The 22,865-nt window shown below is 28.3% G+C and overlaps 8 protein-coding genes and 1 non-coding gene across 9 annotated transcripts; 5 read left to right on the top strand and 4 right to left on the bottom strand. All coding sequences in view use genetic code 12, as the record gives it.

Moving 5' to 3' along the window:
* Window positions 1-436: 436 nt before the first annotated feature.
* On the bottom strand, window positions 437-2,167 carry HSX11 (Hsx11p; the record flags this gene model as incomplete). The annotated part of the gene is made up of 1 exon (XM_064885320.1): window positions 437-2,167. One exon carries the CDS (start codon window positions 2,165-2,167, stop codon window positions 437-439), a length of 1,731 nt encoding a protein of 576 aa, XP_064740281.1.
* Window positions 2,168-3,255: 1,088 nt separating this feature from the next.
* CAT2 (carnitine O-acetyltransferase) lies at window positions 3,256-5,617 on the top strand. Its single transcript, XM_064881494.1, has one exon. It carries the CDS (start codon window positions 3,630-3,632, stop codon window positions 5,496-5,498), a length of 1,869 nt encoding a protein of 622 aa, XP_064740280.1. The 5' UTR covers window positions 3,256-3,629; the 3' UTR covers window positions 5,499-5,617.
* A 3,210-nt stretch (window positions 5,618-8,827) lies between these two features.
* On the top strand, window positions 8,828-12,154 carry RFX2 (Rfx2p; the record flags this gene model as incomplete). Its single annotated transcript, XM_064880163.1, has 1 exon — window positions 8,828-12,154. The coding sequence occupies one exon, from the start codon at window positions 8,828-8,830 to the stop codon at window positions 12,152-12,154; it is 3,327 nt and encodes a 1,108-aa protein (XP_064740279.1).
* Window positions 12,155-12,808: 654 nt separating this feature from the next.
* Window positions 12,809-14,355, top strand: RJT21DRAFT_119692 (polyamine oxidase). The gene has a single exon (XM_064881493.1). It carries the CDS (start codon window positions 12,873-12,875, stop codon window positions 14,307-14,309), a length of 1,437 nt encoding a protein of 478 aa, XP_064740278.1. The 5' UTR covers window positions 12,809-12,872; the 3' UTR covers window positions 14,310-14,355.
* Window positions 14,356-14,369: 14 nt separating this feature from the next.
* RJT21DRAFT_28238 (ribose phosphate diphosphokinase subunit) lies at window positions 14,370-15,587 on the top strand. Its single transcript, XM_064884022.1, has one exon. It carries the CDS (start codon window positions 14,558-14,560, stop codon window positions 15,527-15,529), a length of 972 nt encoding a protein of 323 aa, XP_064740277.1. The 5' UTR covers window positions 14,370-14,557; the 3' UTR covers window positions 15,530-15,587.
* RJT21DRAFT_28237 (autophagy protein) lies at window positions 15,588-19,379 on the bottom strand. Its single transcript, XM_064884021.1, has one exon. The coding sequence runs from the start codon at window positions 19,237-19,239 to the stop codon at window positions 15,646-15,648; it is 3,594 nt and encodes a 1,197-aa protein (XP_064740276.1). The 5' UTR covers window positions 19,240-19,379; the 3' UTR covers window positions 15,588-15,645.
* Window positions 19,380-19,655: 276 nt separating this feature from the next.
* On the top strand, window positions 19,656-20,910 carry RJT21DRAFT_28233 (uncharacterized protein). The gene has a single exon (XM_064884020.1). It carries the CDS (start codon window positions 19,874-19,876, stop codon window positions 20,870-20,872), a length of 999 nt encoding a protein of 332 aa, XP_064740275.1. The 5' UTR covers window positions 19,656-19,873; the 3' UTR covers window positions 20,873-20,910.
* An 18-nt stretch (window positions 20,911-20,928) lies between these two features.
* POL30 (proliferating cell nuclear antigen) lies at window positions 20,929-21,783 on the bottom strand. Its single transcript, XM_064881492.1, has one exon. The coding sequence runs from the start codon at window positions 21,725-21,727 to the stop codon at window positions 20,948-20,950; it is 780 nt and encodes a 259-aa protein (XP_064740274.1). The 5' UTR covers window positions 21,728-21,783; the 3' UTR covers window positions 20,929-20,947.
* Window positions 21,784-22,351: 568 nt separating this feature from the next.
* On the bottom strand, window positions 22,352-22,423 carry RJT21DRAFT_t52. The gene has a single exon. It is a non-coding gene; the product is annotated as a tRNA-Asp (tRNA).
* Window positions 22,424-22,865: the final 442 nt, after the last annotated feature.

Raw genomic sequence — 22,865 nt, 5'->3', positions numbered from 1 at the left:
ACATCTACTTAATTTTAATTCTTTACTAGACCTATTTATCTGACAATAGACGTTTCTCGTCTCTATGTGCACTGCCGATTTGATCAATTGTCTGTTTTACATTTAAATGGAACCCATCTTTTTTTTTGTCCCAGACAAAAATAAAAATAAAAAATTCCTATTTGGGTTAAATTGCATACAGTATGTCAAACCGATCTGCAAACCCTTTACATTTACTAACAGAAATGGTTGTCAACTCATTAGTATGCTGTGCATGTTCATGGAATATGCATATTTCTTAGCACACTATTATAATCAAATGCCGATCCATAACTAAACTTTTTTATTAATGCAAACTATTTATTCTATAGATATTATATTATATTATATTATATTTATATTACTATTTTATTTTATTTTATTTTCCACATACTCTATTATATTATTCCTTATCATATCATAATTCTTCAGCTGTTAAGTCTTTCTTTATCATAAATGGTTTCCCACGCCAATCGATTTCATGCCCAATCATTGCCAATATCCAAATAGGTAAGGCAAGTATTTCTCTTAGTACCCAAATATACCACCAATTTATAAATTTTCTTGATTTTGGTGGTAAATTAATTAACCAATGAGGTAATGATTTATGACCATTAATATTATTAACAAATGTATAATATTGATAATAATCACATCCACACCATATAATTAAATGAATTATAAAATAATACCATGAAAACCATTGATTTAAAAATATATTGGATACTGCAAATGTACCATAAATTCCACAAATTATTGATTCTGTAGTTGGTTCAACTAATGTTGCCATTAAAACCATATATTTTCGAACTCTAAGCCATCTAATTCTACGTTTCATATAATCATTAATAGAATTATCAGCTCCACTTAATGGTTGAATTACAATATCTCCTGATAATCCTGTTTTACCCATACAATTCTCCCAAAGTGCAATCCCAATCATATTATCTTCTCCAATATACCTCGAAAAAAATTTAATAGAATTTCCAGGAATCATTGATTCACTGGTTAAAATTTTACTATCATTAATAACTTTTGAATCTCCAAAAAATTGACTATTAATCGCTGATGACATAAGTGATACAGATTTATCTAAATCAGATTTTCTATAAATATTCGATTTACCATTAACACATGGTGCAACTGAAAGATTATTAAGACTAATATAAAATTTAGAATGTGAAGTCATTAAGAACATCTCATCTAATTTAGCTCCATATTTCTTAAGAAATCTCTTTCTTTTATTTTTAATTATTGGGGTTGGAGATGATGATGAAGTAGATAATAAAGTAGATGTAATCCCAGGTGGTGGTGGTGTAGATCTATAAGATGTAGATGATCCAGTAGTTGATATTGATTCTTTTGATTCTACTGGAGTTAATACATATTCATCTTCATCTTTATTTTCATTACCATTTTGATTACTTCCATTAATACTAATTGCTAATGGGACATGATGAACTAATTTAATTGATCTAGGATGTGAAGCAACTTTTGTACCATTATTTAAATTTTCATTTAATGATTTAACAGAATTTCTAAGAATATTTTCACTAGCCCATACATTGGAATCCATAATCCATAATATATCAAATTTACTAGCAATAAATCCTTTGGATAAATTATTAACTTTGGGATTAGGACCAAAATAATCATCGGAATGACCGGCTAATATATTATAATTCTTACTTATAAGTATCTCTGCATCAGCATTACTATATTTATTAATTAATTTTTGAATAAGTGGTATAGATGGATCAAGAGGATCATCGATGCAAAATAAGATTTGTAGTTTATCAATTGGATAATTTTGTTGAAATGATGATTCTAAACATGACATTAACTCGGGATCTATCCCTTTAATGGGTCGTATAATAGTTACACCTTCCCATATTTCTTCCTCTTCTTGATCAAGTTCTTGATGATTATGTTTCGAACTTGGAGCTAGATCGGGGCTATGTCTGAATCTGGTTATGATAGTATAAAATCCTAATGATGCCACTAAAACAATGACAAGATACCATATAAAAAAGAAGTATGCCAAGAATAATCTTAAAGGTGATATAGATACTATTGATGTTGAAGATAATGCTAATGATGATTTGGATGATGATGCTAAAGCAGTCGATGAAGACGTTTGAATCTCCATCTTGGCTGCAGGAATACGATAAAACAAACGAAACAAATAAGTAATGAATGAATGGGATCAACCACTTGTAAATGGCACTAAGACAGTCCAAAAGAAACACTCACAAAGCTAGTTTAGACGATTCTTCAAGTAATACTTCAATTATTACTATACATGTTATATTACTAAAAACTTTTTCGGTGCTTGCACTACTAGGCCAACGGCTTAAAAGTAGCCGACACAACGCGTATCGGTAACAAAGTCCGGATATCGCTGTCTATGATTTATTAGAACTTATGTACATATTTGTATTAGCTGATCTTGATAGTATTGGTGATATTATTGAGAGGTTTAAGAAGAAGTAGAATGATATATCAAGGGTTATGATTTGTTTTTTTGCTTTTATGCATTTCTTTGGGCATGTAAGAGGCTACAATATAAGAGCATAACTCCTCATGAGAACCAAAAAAGATGGTTATAGTTACATTAATTGAATCAAACAATATATAATAAAGTTTGCAACGAAGTATTGTAACTAAAAATATTTTGTTCTAAGCTCGGACTTTTTTGTGGTCTTCTACGATGATCTCATTTACCACTACTTATAAGGGGACCCTACACTATTATTAGTTACTCTTACCCTAGATTAGATTATATACATAATAATTGATTTACATCCATATAAAAAATAATAATAACCCCAGCCAAATCAAAGATACGATAACTCAACTAGTCCAATCACGTTATAAAAAATTAGCCTATTTGAACAACTACGTAACCCTTTTTAAACTACAATTACCCCGGATTTTAACTAGTTTTTCACTTTGGGATAGTGCACGACCCTGTCCCGGTAAGGTTTATGGTCTGTTTATCAATAAAAGCTCCGATTGGCCAAGACCTATTCCAAAAGAATATACTTAATATCTAAAATAATAAATCTTTTCAATTCGGAAGGAACCCATCAATTAATATTTAATTATTTCTATTAATCAGACCATTAGACCCACATACATATCTGCGGATATGACTTTGTCGTAATTAACTAAATAAATAATTTAAATAATTTATTAATTAAATAAATAAATAAATAAATAAATAAAACAATACAAGTCCGAGATCCCTTATTACTTCAACAATTGCTCGTAAATCAATCCAATTCAATGCTACTAAGCATATACACATCTTAACCGAATTGAAACAAATAGTGAAGTTAACCGTGGTAAATTAGCACACGGCCAGATTTTCCGGTGCGACCCAAGATTCCTCGGTTCAAAGGCATTATGGCCCCCACAAAATTCGATCACCTGGAAATACAAATGGGTATATATAAATTGGAAAATTCCATAAGTAATTAAATTTAGTTTTGCATTTGAAAGCTTTTTTAATTTATAACTTGTAAGTTTTTCAGTAGTCAATTGTATACGATTAGTTAATGTGTTAGAGTTGCCCGAGTATTCATTCTCTTATATCCTAAATTAATAATATGTTCAAATTGAAAACTCCGACAAGATCAATCATTATGCCAATCTTAAAGAAAAATTTGACTTCTTCAGCCATTAAAGGTGATTTATTTAAATATCAATCTCAATTACCAAAATTACCTGTACCTAGTTTACAGGAAACTGGAGCCAAATATCTTAGATCCATAGAACCTTATTTAACCCCAGAACAATTGAAATCAACATCATCAAAAGTAAATAATTTTATTAATGGTGAAGGTCAAGTATTACAATCAAGATTAGTTGATTTTGCTCAATCAAAAGATAATTGGTTAGCAGAATTTTGGGATGATTATGCTTATATGTCATACCGTGATCCTGTTGTTCCATATGTTTCATATTTCTTCAGTCATAAAGATGTTAATAATCAAATTGGTAAAGATCAATTATTGAAAGCTACTTTACTTACTTATTATACAGTTGAATTCCTTGAACAAGTTCAAAATGAAACTTTAGCTCCAGAAATCATTAAGGGTAATCCATTCTGTATGAATGCTTTCCATTATATGTTTAATAACTCAAGAGTTCCAGCTCCTGGTTCAGATATTACCAAACATTATGATGGATCTCAACATCAATATTTTATTGTCATCTACAATAACAATTTCTATAAAGTTCCTCATCATGATGCTAATGGTAACAAATTATCTAAAGCTCAAATTTATTATTTCTTACAAGCTGTTAAGAATTCAAATGCTCCAAAGGGTGAAGGTCTTGGTGCATTAACCTCATTAAATAGAGATGAATGGTTGGCTGCTTATGAAAATTTAAGAAAATCTCCAATTAATGAAGCATCTTTGGAAACCATTTTTGCTTCTTCTTTCGTTATCTGTTTGGATAACAATAATCCAATCACTATTGAAGAAAAATCAAAGAATTGTTGGCATGGTGATGGACAAAATAGATTCTTTGATAAACCATTAGAATTCTTTATTAGTGCTAATGGTAATTCTGGTTTCTTAGGTGAACATTCAAGAATGGATGCTACTCCAACTGTCCAATTAAATAATACGATTTATAAACAAATTACTGAAACTGATCCAAATGCTTTAATTTCCGAAATTACTTCTCAATCTCCAATTCTTTCCGCTACTTATACTCCAGAATTATTAAAATTCGATCTCAATCCAGTTTCAAGATCTAATATCTCTACTGCTATTGAAAAATTCGATAAAACTATTTCTCAACATCATGAAGAAATTTTCCAACATTATGGTTATGGTAAGGGATTAATTAAAAAGTTTAAAGTTTCTCCTGATGCTTATGTTCAATTATTAATGCAATTAGCTTATTATAAATTAACTGGTAAAATTAGACCAACTTATGAAAGTGCCGCTACTAGAAAATTCTTAAAGGGTAGAACTGAAACTGGTAGAACTGTTTCTAATGAATCTAAAAAATTTGTTTTAACTTGGACTGACCCTAATGCAAGTCTTGAAGAAAAAGCTTCTACTTTCCAAGCTGCTGCTAAGCAACATGTTGCATATCTTTCTGAAGCTGCAGATGGTAAAGGTGTAGATCGTCATTTATTCGGTTTGAAACAAATGATTCAACCTAATGAAGCTGTTCCAGATATCTTTACTGATCCTATTTTCTCCTATTCTCAAACTTGGTATATTTCATCTTCTCAAATTCCTTCTGAATATTTCCAAAGTTGGGGTTGGTCTCAAGTTATTGATGATGGTTTTGGTTTGGCTTATTTGATTAATAATGATTGGTTACATGTTCATATCTCTTGTAAGAAAGGTAATGGATTAAGAGCTGACCACTTGAAGTGGTACTTGATTGAATCCGCCAATGAATTAAAGGATAACTTATCAAAGGCCCTCTTAGAACCAAAAGCCAAATTATAATCCTCTTTTTAATCTATAGTATGCTATATTCAGTAGTATAGTAGTATATTATTTTGAAGTTTAATTTTTATATATATTTTATTTATTAAAATCATTACTATTATTTAATTATCTGTACAATAAAGATTAGATTCTTCTATACCAAATTAAATGGCATTGTTAAGCTATCTATCTTGTGGGGGCGACAGTAAATTCAATCTCATTACTAAATATAGATTGTCTTTATCAAACAAAGCCACCACACAATGATATAAACATTTAAAAATCTACAAGTTAACAAATTAATTTATCCGTCCCTCGGGTCAATCAATTCGCAACCGATTACAGTGCTGCATGGAGAAATAGCAATGCAACTTGATCTGTAACAGTTAAAATGAGATAACAATATTTAAATATTGACAAGTCATGGAGCTTATGGTATGATATATCAGCAAAGGGTGACCTCATTCATGATATAATATAAGAATATTAGATAGTATTGCCACAATAAGTCATGTGTCTAAATCGTTTATTCTGAGTTGCAATATCGTCTAATCGTGCGCATAAACCAAGATTGCAATGCATACTTTTGTTTACGTTTCAAAGCTGAGCATTCGTCTAGACGATGGTTCAAACTACACAATGAGTATAACTGCAGCAGAAGAGGAGCATTTCCATGACCAATTGGTAAATAAGTAAATAGAAGAAATTGTAGTTGGAGATAATATAGTGGCATGGAAGAGAATGTTATGACATTAAGTAATACAGCCCTAAATAGATGACTAGATAAAGCATCAAGATGACAGTGAATGCAAGGGCGAAGCATATAGAAGGATTAAGTTTGAATAAAATAGGTTTTGCATCACTTATTACAATTACTAATATAGATTACTGACGATAATGTGTCAGTAAAAATATTAACTACAGGTAACTTTAGCCTATGATAATAGAATATCAATAGTTTATTTTGACATTTCCGAATCTCTTCTGTTGTATATTTTGGTCTTCTAAGGCTTGGTGGGGCGATTACGTAAAGATTTTACTAAGCTCGGGGCCTGGTCCTTTCTTAAATTTTACAATAGATTTAGTTCTGGTTATTGTGGTTCCCCTCTAGTATAGCATTAGTATGTAAGATATATCAATTGTATTTGTTATGACAACTAAGGGAAGGAGCGGTTGAAAAGTTATAAGGAATATACATTATCAAATAATAGATTAGAATAAATAGTAATACACATATCTTTTTCAGTTCTTTGCTCTTTCCCGAAACAAGAATTCTGGATTGTTTATTTTAATTGTATGGATTTGTGGTTCGTGACTTATTTGTTATTTATTTACCGAAGCACTCATTTGTTATTGTTTTACTTTATACAACCTCGAGCTATAAAAGATCTGGCAAGTTTTAAAACATTAATTGACCTGTCAACCAAATAATATAAATTATACATTGTATCACGAAGTATCTATACACGTCTATTTTTGTTCTATGTTTATATTTATTTACGTTTGACTTGATTATTTGAATAGATACAGTAAATTATTATCACTACAAAGTAAATTTACACCCACAAATACTTAGAAAATCTGGTATTTCACTAACATCAATTAATTACCAGTGTATCAAATTTTGGTATCCAACTCATCAATATCCTTTCCCCACTACTGTTTTGATCATTGCACGGCTTGAATCCTTCTCAATCTTAGTTAGTCGCTTGTCATTTTTGTCTAAATTATCAATTTCGCCCCTGACGTAACCAAGTCGAAATTGCAACTTTGTCAAGAAAATAATTTATCGGTAGCATTTTGATTAATTTGGTGATCCCGCAACACTATTACTTAATTAGGCCAGATTAATTACAGCTACAAGTAGGTACCAAAACTTCAATTAGAGTTCATTACAATTAATATCAATTGATCTTTGATTGATTTGACAACCAACAATTCTTTTGCGATAAAACTCGTCATCTGTCAATTACACTTGATATTCTTTGATTATAATTGTTTCAATCCCCGACGTGACGTACATACATACTTGCATAAGATCTAGGGGAAACTGCATACAGAAATTACCTCTAGTGGTATTACCTATTTGATTGATCTATACTATAAACAATATCATACGGAGAGAAACAAGGAAACACTCCAGTTAAAGATTTGAGTCATTCAATTGATTTGTTATCTATCTGTTTCAAATCCCAATTGGTACAACCCACTATTTTGTTGTCAATAGACCTTTATTCAAAAGTATCTTTCATTAGCTTATACCTTCATTGCCCTTGCAATAATCTATCTCTTTGAATCTGCCCTCCAACCCATTACCATTTAATTACATTACGTCGTTACTTAACTTGTTTAAACAATTGTCATTCATTGGAACATTCGGTCATTCATTCATTTATTCATTCCAATTGTTATATACATTCTTCTCCGACATAAATAAGCAGGGAATACTACAATATAAATACCATCCCTAATCCCCATTTACAATTTTGTCACTAAAGATTATTTTTTCCTTACCCACCACACTAAAATTAGGCACAACAATAACTACCCCTAGTCGGATAACAATAATATCTCGCCGTAATTAACGACAATCTTTTCAAATACATCTGTTGTGTCAATTATTTGTGTGTAAGTCCAATTGGCCTGGTCAAAGATTTAACTAACTTATCTCTGTACTCTAAACAAAGCTTAGCTTAATTATATATACCAGACTAGGGTCCTTCTATTATTTAGTTCTCAATTTAGTGCGGAACTTCAACCTAGCCTTGTTACAGGTCTTCACTATTCTTGTGTTACTAAACATAGATATTAAGTGTTGATCTTATTACGTCATCACAGCCTGTCCATTACTTGACATCCATACTTTGAGGCAGTATCTCACCTCACTACAATTCTCATTATCATTATCTCATTATCTAACTCCTCACTATCGTACCTCCACATCATCACTAACTTATTACTATCATTACAATAACTACTTACCCTAACTAGTTGCATAATCCTAACCACTACTTCATTACTATCAATTTACGACATTGCACGATTCTGTCTAACCCTGCTCCACGTCATCCCTTACCGGCACAAACTAACTTTAACTTACTCCTTGGTGCCCCCACAATCATCGTCTAAGAAAAAAACTTTAGGATTCATACTGAGCTGAGCACTCTACGCAGGTTCCTAAATCATAACATCATTTACTTAAGCATTGGTTGATCTAACAGATCATACATATCTTTGTTTTCGCACTTATCAATTGTAAACAATCAATTCCTTAATTCATCCAATCCAATCATAGCCCCCAAAATAACTGTCGTATATTGCTAATTTTAAATGTTTCTCCAAGTGATATGTCAAATCCCAATAAACAACGAACGCATAAGCGACAGAAATCGTCTATACTGACTCCTGGTTATTACTTTTTAGATCCACAACAACTGCCTACACAACAACAACAATCACAGCCCCAGCAACAACAACATTCTCAGAGACATCTTCAACTGCTGCCTCATCATAACTCTCAATCATCACCCACTCATAATACTCAAATATATGATGACCCATACTCATTTAGTTACAATTTCCCTCAGAAACCATCGTCATCTTCAACGAATTATCCTCAAGAACAAGATCAAAGATCAATATTACATACATCTCCACTAAAGAGAGAAGCTTCTAATGATGATCTCCGTGAAGAACAACTGCATCTGCATCAACAGCAATATCAGCAACAACAACAGCAACAACAATCTGCATCTTTTTATCCTTACACATCAACCCAAGTCCATCCAGTCTATGGCAATATCGACGCGTCACAACTTAATAATCCCAACCCAGGACTATTTCAAAGTCCTGTTCATAATTATCAACCCATGTCTAGTACATCTTCATCACCATATGTTAATCAACATCCATCACATTCTAAACAAATTCCATCTCAATCCTATTCAAGTAATTTCGAACAAACTTCATTATATCCTTCACCATCATTTAATTATCCTAAGATTACAGAATATGCTCCACTTTCTTCATCTTCTATACCACAAGGAAGTAGTAGTAAATCACAATTATCGTCAGCTTATAGACAACATCAAAAGAATAATTTATCAATTTCATCTCATTTTAATTTATTCTCATTATCCGAAGATCCCCTGAAGAATCATCCTAGTAACACTCCAAGTAATAATAATAAAATAACTGTAGGAGGATCAGTGGTTAATGATTTATTATCTGAATTAGTTCATGTTGATAGTTCTAATATTAATAATTATTTATTATCTATTTTAAATAAAATTAGTACTACAATTCCCGTGGATGATTTTTATAATTTGCTTTATAATAATGATAGACTTGATTCATTCTTGGCTATAAAAACTGATGAAAAAATTGATAAAACCATTGTACCAATGGCTACAGCCACTAATCCAAATCCTAATATTACTACTAGTATAGGAGCTAATGATGGAGAAAGTATCTCAATTATAATAATTAATGAATTATTAAATATCTTTAAAAATACGAGTCTTTTAGTTGAATATTTTCCTGAATTAGCCAATAAAGAAAATAAATTAAGTCATATTAATTATCATGAATTATTAAGAACATTTCTTGCAATTAAAATATTATTTGATGTTTTAGTTGAATTACCTCTTAGTAATGATGATGATCCATTAAATTATACAATTCCTCGATTATCAATTTATAAAACTTATTATATTGTATGTCAAAAATTAATTTTACAATATCCTAGTTCATCAAATACAACTAATGAACAACAAAAATTAATTCTTGGACAATCTAAATTAGGTAAATTAATTAAATTAGTTTATCCTAATTTATTAATTAAAAGATTAGGTAGTCGAGGTGAATCTAAATATAATTATTTAGGGGTGGTTTGGAATAATAGTATAATTGATGATGAAATTAAAAATTTATCAGATAATAATGATATTGTCGAATTAAATGAAATCTTTAAACGGGATCCAAAAGTTCCAAGATTATCTTTATCAAGTTTTGTACCTAAAAAGCCTCATAGAAGAAGTTCAAGTAAGGGGAAATTTAAACCAGATCTTTCTAAATCATCACCTCTGGAAATATTCATGACACCTCATGATATTGGGTTAGGTCAGTCTACTCAAATATCTCCTCCAAATGTCCTTGAACCTCCACTTCAATCTCATCCCCATTCCCATTCTCATTCTCATTCCCATTCTCATTCTCATTCTCAATCTCAATCTCAAGTTCAACTCGGTCTGTTGGATCCTTCAAATTTATCAACGGCCAATGTCCCAAGGTATCGTGATTCGATTACTGCTCCTAATTTATCATTTATAAAACCATTCTTAAAATATCCACCCGATGATAATTTTACTGTCCTTAATGATGAAGAGAATTGGTTTAGTGAATTAAAATTTAAAATTTATACGACTCAATCGCAAATCCCGAGAAATATTATATATCAAATATTTCTTGATTCAGAAAATTTACAATCTAGTAATAGTATTTTACATAATTTAGTTGAAGCCGTTATAAAACCATTAATTACATCATCTACTGAACAATCACAAAATATTGAAAAACAAATTGATTTGAGTCTTTATTTAATTATTTTAATTGAGATTCTTCCTTATTTATTATTAATTAAATCTTCAACTAATATTTACTTTTTAAAGAATCTTCGATTAAATTTGTTACATTTAATTAATAATTTTAATACTGAAATTAAGAAATTAAATTCACCATTTTTCAAGCTTGATAATTCTACGATATTTTTAATTTTATTAAAGAAAATGATGAATTTAAATGATTTATTAATCACATTTATTAAATTAATAATTAAAGATGATGTTAAATCAATTATGTCTAATGATATTGAGAACTTTTTTAAGTCCTCAGAACAATCTTTATCTCAAGCTGGTCTTGTTCAAACAGGTTCAGGAAGTCATCAACAGCAACAGCAACAACAGCCACAACCTCCTCTTCCTCAAGTACCATCGGATTCTATAAAACTTGAAGATGAGGATGATGATGAAAATTTTTTACTTAATTTGAATTCATTTGGAGAATTGAATTTCAATTTTAAAAATGATATTTTATCAAATGATATGATTTATACCTTAATTGGTTATAATTTTGATCCTGCTATTAGTAAAGAATTAAAATCATCAATATCTATGAATTTTGTAAATGATGAAATTAATTTAATTGATGATTTCTTTAAAAAGGATTTATTGGCATTCTTAAATGATACAAGTTATGAATTTGAGAGTCCTAGTATTTTAGATACTAAATCAATTTCAGGTGAATCAGAAGCTAGTAGTAAAGGTGCTGGTATAAATCCTCTGGGTGAAGATTCACTCCTTAATAATAAAGAATTAATTAAATTACATTCATTAATAAATTTAATTGATCGAAGATTATTATCCATTCATTATAAATCCAAATATCCTATTGTAATTTATAATAATTTCATTAGTTTTATTTTAAATGATATTTTGAAATTTATATTTTTAAAACAACAACAATCTCAAGCTCAGAATTTAAGTTCCAATCATCTGTCTGATGCCAGTCAAAATTCTTTTGGTAATTGGTGGGTATTTAATTCCTGTATTCAGGAATATCTTTCTCTTATGGGAGAGATTGTGGGTCTACATGATTCCATTGAAACCGTGACTTGAGCCATTTATGTCAGCATTTTGCATTCTTCTAATTCTTCCAAGAGTTCATTGTATTTACTATGTTCATCTTTAATTATCTCATTCACATTCATTAAATATTTACTCATGCATTTATACTTAGAGTAACTGACTTTCCTACTACTACTACTATTACTTAATTTTTAATTTCCAATCTTTGCATTTCTTCTTAAAAGTTAATAGTTTACTATCTCTCCATTGGAGCTAATTCTTTAATAATCTTAATATGAATATACATTTGAGTAATTGCCATATATAATCACTTGACTGTTTGACTTTCAACTTGACTGTAATACTTACACCAACCCTTTTAACTATAGTCTCTATTTCTATTACTTGTTCAACATCATCCACTATCAATAATTATAAAAATATCTTCTATACACTCCATAGTTATAGTATGGTACGATTTCTTTAGCTAATTTAGTACCCTTGTTATCACTCTTGAGCCTCTGTTGAGCCACTAAATTTAACTGCAAAATTAATTTTGTTTTTCGGTAGGCGGCTAGTTTGACAGATCCATTTCCCAATTAGGCCATTTGGCGGCAAGCGCATTGGAGTGCCTAATCAGGTAGTAATTACATGCAGGAATATGCCCGACCCTACTGATTCGATAGATATAGATATAAATAGGTGATAGAATATCTGTAAATTATTAATTAGTTAAGTAATATAGTTTGCATATATAACATCCATAACAATGGTAACTCATAAGAAAGTAATTATTATTGGAGGAGGAATTTCGGGTGTAAAAGCAGCCCTTGATTTATATAATGGAGGAGTTGAAGATACCCTAATTCTCGAAGCTAGATCTCGATTAGGTGGAAGATTGCTTTCAATTGATTCTACTAATAAAACAAATCAAGAAGATATTAAATATGATTTGGGGGCTCTGTGGTTTCATGATTCTTTAAATAATCCATTATTTGATAAAGCCATTGAGAAGGGTAATGTTAAGTATTATTTTGATGATGGAAGAAGTATATTCTTTTCAGCTCATAATAATAATATTGAACATTGGAAATATGAAGTAGTAATGGATGAAATATTGGCATTTATTACTTTAACATACGAAAGAAATCCTTATAAACCAGATGTTTCATTAAAAGAAATATGCGATGAATATATTTCAAAACATAAATCTCATTTAACTGAAGATCAAATTAAATATGGATTAGGAGTTGTAAGAATGTGGGCAGAATTATGGCATGGAGAATCTTGGGATAAACTTTCAGCAAAATATTCTTTTGATGGATCATCTCATTTGGGTCGAAATGTATTTGTTAAGAATGGGTATAAAACTGTATTTAACAATGAATTAAATGATTTACCTGAATCATATAGAATTAATAATATAAAACTTAATACTCAAGTTAATTCTATTAATTATACTAATAAGAAACAAATTATTTTAAAAACAAATGATAATACTATATATACATGTGATTATTTAATTGTAACTATTCCTCAAAGTCTTTTAATAATTAATGATCCAAAAGATGAACAATATATAAATTGGCAACCAGTTTTACCTACTCATATTACTGATATATTGCCATCTATACATTATGGATCACTTGGAAAAATAATATTTGAATTTGATACTATCTTTTGGCCAGATAATGTTGATAGATTTTATGCAATAACTGATAATATTCCTGATAATCATGGAAGTAATTATAAATCATGGGATTTCCCAACTATATTTATTAATTATGCAGCTATGGCTAAAACTGCAACTTTAGTAGCTCTTATTCAAGCTCCATTATCATCATATATTGAAAATTTAGATTCATCAATTAAAAATCAAAGAATTTGGAATCTTTTTCAACCTCTTATACAAAGTATTTCTATAATAAGTAATATACCTGCCCCCACTAAGATTTATCATACACCATGGAATTCAGAAAAATATTCTCGAGGTGCATATGCAACTACAAAAGTTGGAACAATTAATCCTGAAAAAATAATTAATGCATTTACTCAAGGTATTGATAATAGAATTAAATTTGCTGGTGCAGAAACGGTCGATGGTAGCGCCAACGGATGTGCTCATGGAGGATGGTTTAGTGGACAAAGAGAAGCGAAATTTATTCTTCAACAAATTGCTCTTGAACAACTTCAGTCGAAGCTTTAAGAAATTAAGTAGTAATAGTAATATATATAGTAAATATAATAGTAATAGAAAAAATATGTAGTAAGTTGTTACTTGTATAATTAAATTCTATTTCCGGATCTAACATGTAAAACAGGACCCCTAGTCGGTGGTCTCAACCTGCAAAAAAATATACAAGTCTTCTCGAATCCAAATTTTTAAATCCATCAAATTACCCCATTAATGAGACCCACGAGTAATAGTCAATAGTAATTATAGATAAATTAAATATGACTAAATCACCTAATAATATTAAATTAATTGGAGGGAATTCTCATCCTCAATTATGTCAACTGGTAGCCACTAAATTAGGAATGCCATTAGCACGAGTTGGAGCATTTCAATATACAAATCTGGAAACAGCCGTAGCAGTTGGAGAATCAGTTAGAGATGAAGATGTTTATATAATTCAAACATGTTGTGATGAAAGTAAAATAAATCAATATTTAATGGAACTTTTAATAACTATAAATGCATGTAAAATTGCTAGTGCTAGAAGAGTTAGTGTAGTAATTCCCAATTATTTTTATGCTAGACAAGATAAGAAAGATAAATCTCGAGCTCCAATAACGGCTAAATTAATTGCAAATTTATTACAAACTGCAGGATGTGATCATGTAATAACCATGGATTTACATGCCTCTCAAATTCAAGGATTCTTTAGAGTTCCAGTTGATAATCTTTATGCTGAACCATCAGTTTTAAGATATATAACTGAACAATTTGAAAGGAAAGATTTAATTATTGTATCACCTGATGCAGGAGGAGCTAAAAGAGTAGCATCAATAGCAGATAAATTAGATGTAAATTTTGCATTAATTCATAAAGAACGTCAAAAGGCAAATGAAATTTCAAGAATGGTATTAGTTGGAGATGTTAGTAATAAAATTTGTGTATTAATTGATGATATGGCCGATACTTGTGGAACTTTATGTAAAGCCGCAGAAATTTTAATTGAAAATGGTGCAAGTAAAGTAGTGGCGATGGTAACTCATGGAGTATTTTCATCTAATGCTATAGAAAAATTAAATAATTCCAAATTAGATCGAGTTATTTGTACAAATTCTTTACCATTAAAGGATAAGGCTGCGGCTTGTCCTAAACTAGAAGTTATAGATATAAGTCCTACTATCGCTGAGGCTATTAGGAGATTACATAATGGTGAGAGTGTTAGTTATTTATTTAATAATGTACCTGAATAGATAATATGCTATATGCTGTATGCAATACTATACTATACTATATAATATACATACTATATGCTGTGTACAATATGCTATATGCAATACTATACATACTATACTATACATACTATATACTATGTATGCACTTCCTTTGCTTCAACCATATACCATATAACCCCCACACTTAATTGGAACGGATTCATTTGTTTATTAGTAGCCGTCTCATTGGTTACTTTATTCTCAGTAATCGTAACTACTCTACCCACCATCCATTCTTTATCTTTAATTGAACTATTATCATCAACTTTTAAAAAATAATGAGGAGCTCCAATATTAAATGCTGCCCATGGTTGTAAATTTTCATCGATTTCAATATCATTATTAATTCTATCAATTCTTGTAGGTAAGAATAATACAAGATCATTTACTTGAAAATTATTCATAGATATTTTAGAATTTAATTTATGAAATAATTTACTAATTTCTTGTTCTTTTAATTTGCCTTCTTTAGTTTGTCTCTTTGCAAATCCTTCAACATCTCTAAATCTTTTTGCAATAGCATTTAAAAAGAATTTACTATTATTAATACTATCTTCTTGCATTAATACATTATCTTTAAATGATATTAAATGCATAAATTCTCTTAATTTAGAATTAGAATTACTAGTCTGTTCTTGTTCTTGTTCTTGTTCTTTTCCTTTAATATTCTCTTCATATAATTTAATAATTTGTCCCGTTTGTTCATCATCAAAATTAGAATCATCTAATTTTAAATTATCAAAATTATGTAACCAATTCATTTTATTTTCAATATCTTCAATTACTTTTGAACTTGGCTTTTCAATAGATATTAACAGAATATCAGTATCATCAATTGAATTATTTTTCTTAGATCTTAAACCTTTAACTCGAGTAATCTTATATATTTGATCATCTTTAATAAGTAATAACCCCATTGATTCAAGTATAAAACAAAATTCTAAAAAGAATTCAAATAATTCTTGAGATAATTTTTTAATATTATCATATAAATCTATAATAATATTATTAAGTTGTTGAATTAATTTCTTATCACCAGAACTAAGTTCAATTAAATTTTCATAATCTTCATGAATTTCATCTAATTTATTTTGTAAATTTTTAATATCTTCATGTAAAGAATTTCTTTCTTTAGTTATTTCAATTTCTTTTGATGATAAATTAGATAATAAATCATTCTTAGTATTGGTAATATCATTTAAATCATTTCTTAATCCTGAAATTATTTGATTTAATTTATTAATTTCTCCTCCAGTATTACTATTTAATTCAGTAATTTTAATTAAATTATTTTGTAAATCGGATATTTGAGTTTCTCGTTGTTCAATTTTATTTCGTAAATTATCAATGGTTTTAGAATCTAATTTATTATTTAATTTAATTTCTTCATCTTGATGAGAAATTCTCTTGGTTAAATTTGAAATTTCTTGTTTTAAATTAGAAATTTCATCATTTTTCAATTCATTATCTTCCATTAACTTTTTATTTTCTTTAGATAATTCATTGTTTCGTGCTATAAGTTCTTCATTTTCTCGTTTAAGTCTTATATTATCTAAATGTTTATCTATACTAGTTGTAGCTGTAGCTGTGGTTGTAGTTGTATTATTAGGGGATGATGATAATACTTTTGAATTGGTAGAATTTCTTCGTTGTAATAGTTGAGTGGGATCTGATTTATTCATAGTAGAAGGATCCATAATTAAACTCATTCTATTATTAGAATTACTTACTGAAATATTATTATTATTATTATTATCATTATCATTTCTTATAACTGGCCAACTAGTTAAATTTTTAAATTGTTGTTGATGTAATAAACTTTCAAGTTTTTTAATTCTAGATTTTAATCCCTTTATAAGATTTAAATCAATATCAATATCCAGTTCTTCAATTTCATCAGAATCTGGTTTCCCATCACTATTTAATAATTTCAGTTTATTTTCACTGGCTAATGAAGTATAATGACCTAAAGAATTAATAATCTTTGTTAACTTTTTCATAGTATTAGTAGATTTAATTAAATCTTTAAAATTCTTATTAAGTAATTCAATAAAATTATTGGAAACATTGGCAGTTTCTAAAATTGAAATATAATTTAATATATCATCTCTATCAATTATAATATCATCTAATATTTTAAATGAAGAGGAAGATGATGAATTATTATGATTCTTACCTACTAATGTAACATCAATATTTGGTAATGTTGATTGAATTAAGTGATGATCATTATTATCATTTTCTAATAATGGTAAAAAGGTACCAAATTTCTTTAACCAAATCTTTCTAAATAACTTTTCATGATCTATAATAATTGATAATTGTTCACTAACATTATTTACAATTCCCTTTGAATAAAAATCATACCATTCATATTGTCTTCTTTTTTCTATAAGAATAAATCCAAATAATAATGGTAAATCTATAGTTATTGCTAAATAATCTTCATAATTTTTAATGGTTTGAATAGTTTGAAATGATGGTTTATTAATATTAGTATTATTAATATTAATATTAATATTATTATTACCAATTTCTGATGGTGATGGATTAGTTAATAATTTAAGATTATTCTTTATATTAACCATACTCATTTGTAAATTAGCAATTTTATTAAATATCTTAATTGACTCATTAATTAATCTTTCTTTAAATCTCTTTAATCCAATATAATGATCATATAATTTATTAACTTTATTAAATAATTGAGGACTTAATTGATTCTTATGATTATTAAATATTTCAAATAATTCTAATTCTAAATCACTAGTAGATAATTTATTATAATCTTTAAAAAGTATATTTGATAATTGTTTTATATTATCAATTACTTCCGACATTTGAAATTCTTTAAATTCAAATATTGATTCATTTCTTAATGATTCAATTTGTTTATCAATTAATAATTTTTCTCCATTAACTTCATTAATTGATTTAGTTAATTTATCAAATTCTTCAATAATTAATGGTAAATTATTATTAATATAATTGGATTTTTCAATTAATTTATTATAATTTAAAAAATCCTTTAGTATAATTAATTTATTCTTTATTTTAATAGTTGGAAATATTAATAATTTTTTATAATGATCTTCCCATGAATTATGTAATGATTTATATTTGATTAATTTAATATAACTTAAATAATTATTAAAATTCTTTTCAGTTTCATTAATAAAATTAGTTGCAAATTGGAAAATTGTATTTAAAGATTTAAATATTATATTAATTTGACTTATTAATTCTTTACAATAATCGGATAATTTTAAACTATTTCGAAGTAATTGATTAGTCCAATCATGATTTAATTTAAGTCGATTAGTAATTTCCTTTATATTATTTGTTTCAAGTGCTGTTGTTAATATTGATAGTTGAGGTGATGAAATAATATTATTACTATTATCTAATTCAGTCTGTTGTAAATAATTATTTAAAATACTTATTTCATAACCATTGGCAAATAATCTTTTATCAAATACATAAATATCATTCAATTCATTAATTAAATTAAAATTTAATCGAATTCCAAATGATGTAAGTAAGAAAATATTATCTACACTTTCAAATAAGAATGATTGCAGTAAAAATCGTTTAAATTCATTTAAATTATGAAATCGAATTGGTTTAGGAATCTTCATACATGCTCCATTATGAGCATTATATATAAGTAAATATGCTAAATCAGTCATAGTGGAAAGTTTCTTCTGAGATGACCTATACTTTTTTATGAAATACGGGGGAGCAGATACAATCAATGAATAATGTATAATGAATTATGAATAAATACCACTAATAATATGCTAGGCTAAGTTCTGCTCTTATATGCTGGACTGTATTAATACCCTCTTACTATCCCACAAGATTCTTAATGGGGATATTGAAAACTCTACTAGTTACCTTAATTGCAACTGTGGTTTGCCATTAGGCTGGCTTGGCTACCCTACCTCTTTTTTTCCCGTGATCGTTATCACTAGTCAGACGACACTATGGTTACGAGGACAAACCAGTTGTTAATTGAATTGTATATAGTGAGAGAGAGAGACAGAGATATACGACGAATGACTCTAGTTCACCTTTCTGATCTTTGAAAGGGAATTGAATCTTTCTTAGAACTCTTAGTTATGGCTAATAGTATAGTAATTTATAGGGATGTAGTACTGCGGTATGGATGTAGATGGTGCTATGCCTGCATATTGTGTGTGAGAAAACTAGACCCCACGCCGCAACGAAAAACTTGAGCAGGAGATAATTCAAAAGTTTCGATAAACTGGAACATGGGGTTATTAAAGGGAGTATATACTAAGTAAGTAATAATAATATAATATGTTGGACGGAGTTTCATTAGAAATAATATCACGATTCAAGCAAGCTGTACTTACAGCCAAATCTATAAGTAATGATAATGCCGAAATAGCTTCGAGTAATAGAGGTAATAAACTTTACCAGCCATCGACTAATTCATTAGAAGCATTAAAATCCAAAATTGTTGAATATGATGGAATTAATCATCTTGTATTAACTAACGAAACTATTGAAAGAAGTAATATTAATAATAAAAGAAAATGGAATGATACTTATGGAGATTCATCAAGTAATATTGATAATCATGTTTATATAGATGATAATGATAAAGATGATCATGATCAAGATCAAGATCAAGATGATATACAAGAAAATGAAGATGATGATGATCATCCTTTAAAGAAAATAAAACTTGGAGAAATCTTGGCTCCTTTAAATCATCCATCAGAAGTTGTATCACATCCATCAATACTGAAAACTTATAAATCAGTTATATTTAATAAATTAGCTAATGAATTAATTGAATTAATAGAAGTTGAACAAACAAATTTAAATTGGTTAAATAAATTATTACAAGTTTTAAATGGTGAAGATTGGTTTTATCTATTAGAAGAAAATCTTGGTTTAAAAGATTATGATCATGGATTAAATGATGATAAATTATCTAATGAAGTAAGAGATAGAAGTCAAAAGAATGGTGAATCTAAAGAAACAGAAGTGAAAACTGAAAAGGAAAAGGAAAAGGATTCTAATGATGAAATAGATCCATTTTTTGCTTTACCACAAACTTTAAAGAGGTATGAAGAACATCAATTAGCAATCAATAGTGAACAACAAAATGATGATCAAGAATATAGTTTGAAACAAGATTTAATAAATTATTTACAAGTTAGTATTCAAAGACAACATGAATATATTAAGAATTTAAGTCAATTACGAAATGGCATAGTTAGAGCTGATAGATTAAAGAAAGATATCTATAAATGGGGTAAAGAAATGCATGATAAGAGAAGTAATTAAATATGTATTATTAGTATTATTAAAAGTTAGCTTTAAAATATATTACGTTTATTAACTATATAAATTGTAAACTACTTATTCGTCTTCATCGAATTTTGGAGCCAAGTAAAATCTTAAATAACCGCCAACATCTAATTTATATTCAAATAAAGCAGGAGTTTTATCAGCTAATTTGATAGTAATAGTACTTGATAAAGAAGTTGCCTTAATAATATCATTAAGATATTTTAAACCAAAAGTTAAATCAACAGGATTATCTAAATGAACATTAACACTTTCATCTGGTTTATCCATATCAGTATAAGGTTTTAAAACAACAGAACCAGAACCAGATTCACCTTCAGAACTAAATTTAACCGCATCTTTTGTAACTATAATATTTAATGATTCACTTAAATTCTTTAAATCTCTAACAATTTTAGAAAATTCACTTGATGGCATTGTTATAACAGTATCATATTCCATATCATCAATTTTAAGAAATTCAGAATCAATATTCATTAATTTTAATGAATATTCACTAACTCTTTCCTTTTTCTTATCTTCAAATATAGTCATAACATTATCTGGACTATCTTCTGCCAATATAGTTAAATAATCTTCATTATTACCACATTTTATAATTTTAGAGAAACTATCTAAATCAATACCTAAAGTAATATCTCTATCACATCGATATTCACTAAATGCAGTTTGTCCAACTAATAATGAAACTAATAAAACTCTTGAATCATCAACGGCTTGAACAGTAATTCCATGTTCAGTACAATTGAAATTACATAATTTAACACAATCTTTAATTGAATCAACAATTTTCTTTAATAACGTGGCTTCATCGAACTTACCTTCGAGCATTTTGAAATATTGGTTTATTTATTGGGTTTATCTATTAATTGTATTACTGTAAATAGTAAAAGTAGTGAAAACTGAAGTAGATAATTAATTTTCACTCACCTCGCTCATTTTTTGGCACGCGTCTATTTGCAGTGTGCTGAAATTACGCGTACATATTTCTAGTGAGTGAGTAGTGAGTGAGTGAGTGTACTTAACTATGGTCTATATAACTTACTAATAGTAGCCATTGACATATAATGGTGAGACACAGAAAGATATAAATCTAGTTTTATCAGTTGAACAGAAATATGTTGCAATTATAAGTAATACCATACTGTATATATGAAATAACTATAATATGTATCTATATATGGATTAGTAATGTAGTGAATAGTGTTTGAGTAGTACTATCTCTAAAGAACTTTTGTTGCAAAATAATGTCAAAAACTAATGAAAATTAAGATTAAATGTAATAGAAGTAAAAGTGCTCATCTATTGATGAAAATGTAAAAATACCAAACAAAAATCAATATATCTATCAATTAAGCTTATAACTGGGAAATACAATAAAAATATGTGTATTCTAGATCCATTTGGCATGTAAACCATAAAACCTTTATGAATAAAAAAGTAGAAAAAAAAAGACTCCGCGACGGGGAATTGAACCCCGGTCTACCACGCGACAAGCGGTAATTCTAGCCACTAAACTATCACGGATGTTTTGTTGACAAGAAGTTTTTGTGGTAAATCATAACAAGTATCCTCAAATCACGTGATTAAATGTGATCACGTTCCGGAGCATGTGACTAAATTAATTTGAATAGGTGGAATTCTCTGCATTTTGGTTGTATAGAAAGTGTAGGTTCTGTACTTTATCTCTTATATTACTATATTGAGAGTTTTCATCTGCTTCAAGGTTCTTGCAGGGCTTTTGGAATTACTTATTCACACTAGATAGTCAAATAATTAAAAGAATTTACACAGAAAAGATTTGGAAAGTTGCAAAAAAAGGCCCCATTCCATAAAAATTATACTTTAATAAACAGAGTATGAAAAGCTCTGTAACAATTCAACCTTCTACATGTTGAACGTTGCAAGTAAGTTTTTTTTAATATCCAATTTACCAACTGTTTGATGAATATTTAAAACCATAATCTTT

Source organism: Scheffersomyces amazonensis (assembly GCF_036850825.1).
Source record: "Scheffersomyces amazonensis strain UFMG-HMD-26.3 chromosome Unknown RJT21scaffold_2, whole genome shotgun sequence".
NCBI lineage: Eukaryota > Fungi > Ascomycota > Pichiomycetes > Serinales > Debaryomycetaceae > Scheffersomyces > Scheffersomyces amazonensis.
The sequence above is the reverse complement of the archived record's forward strand: the minus strand, read 5'-3'. Positions and strand labels throughout refer to the sequence as shown.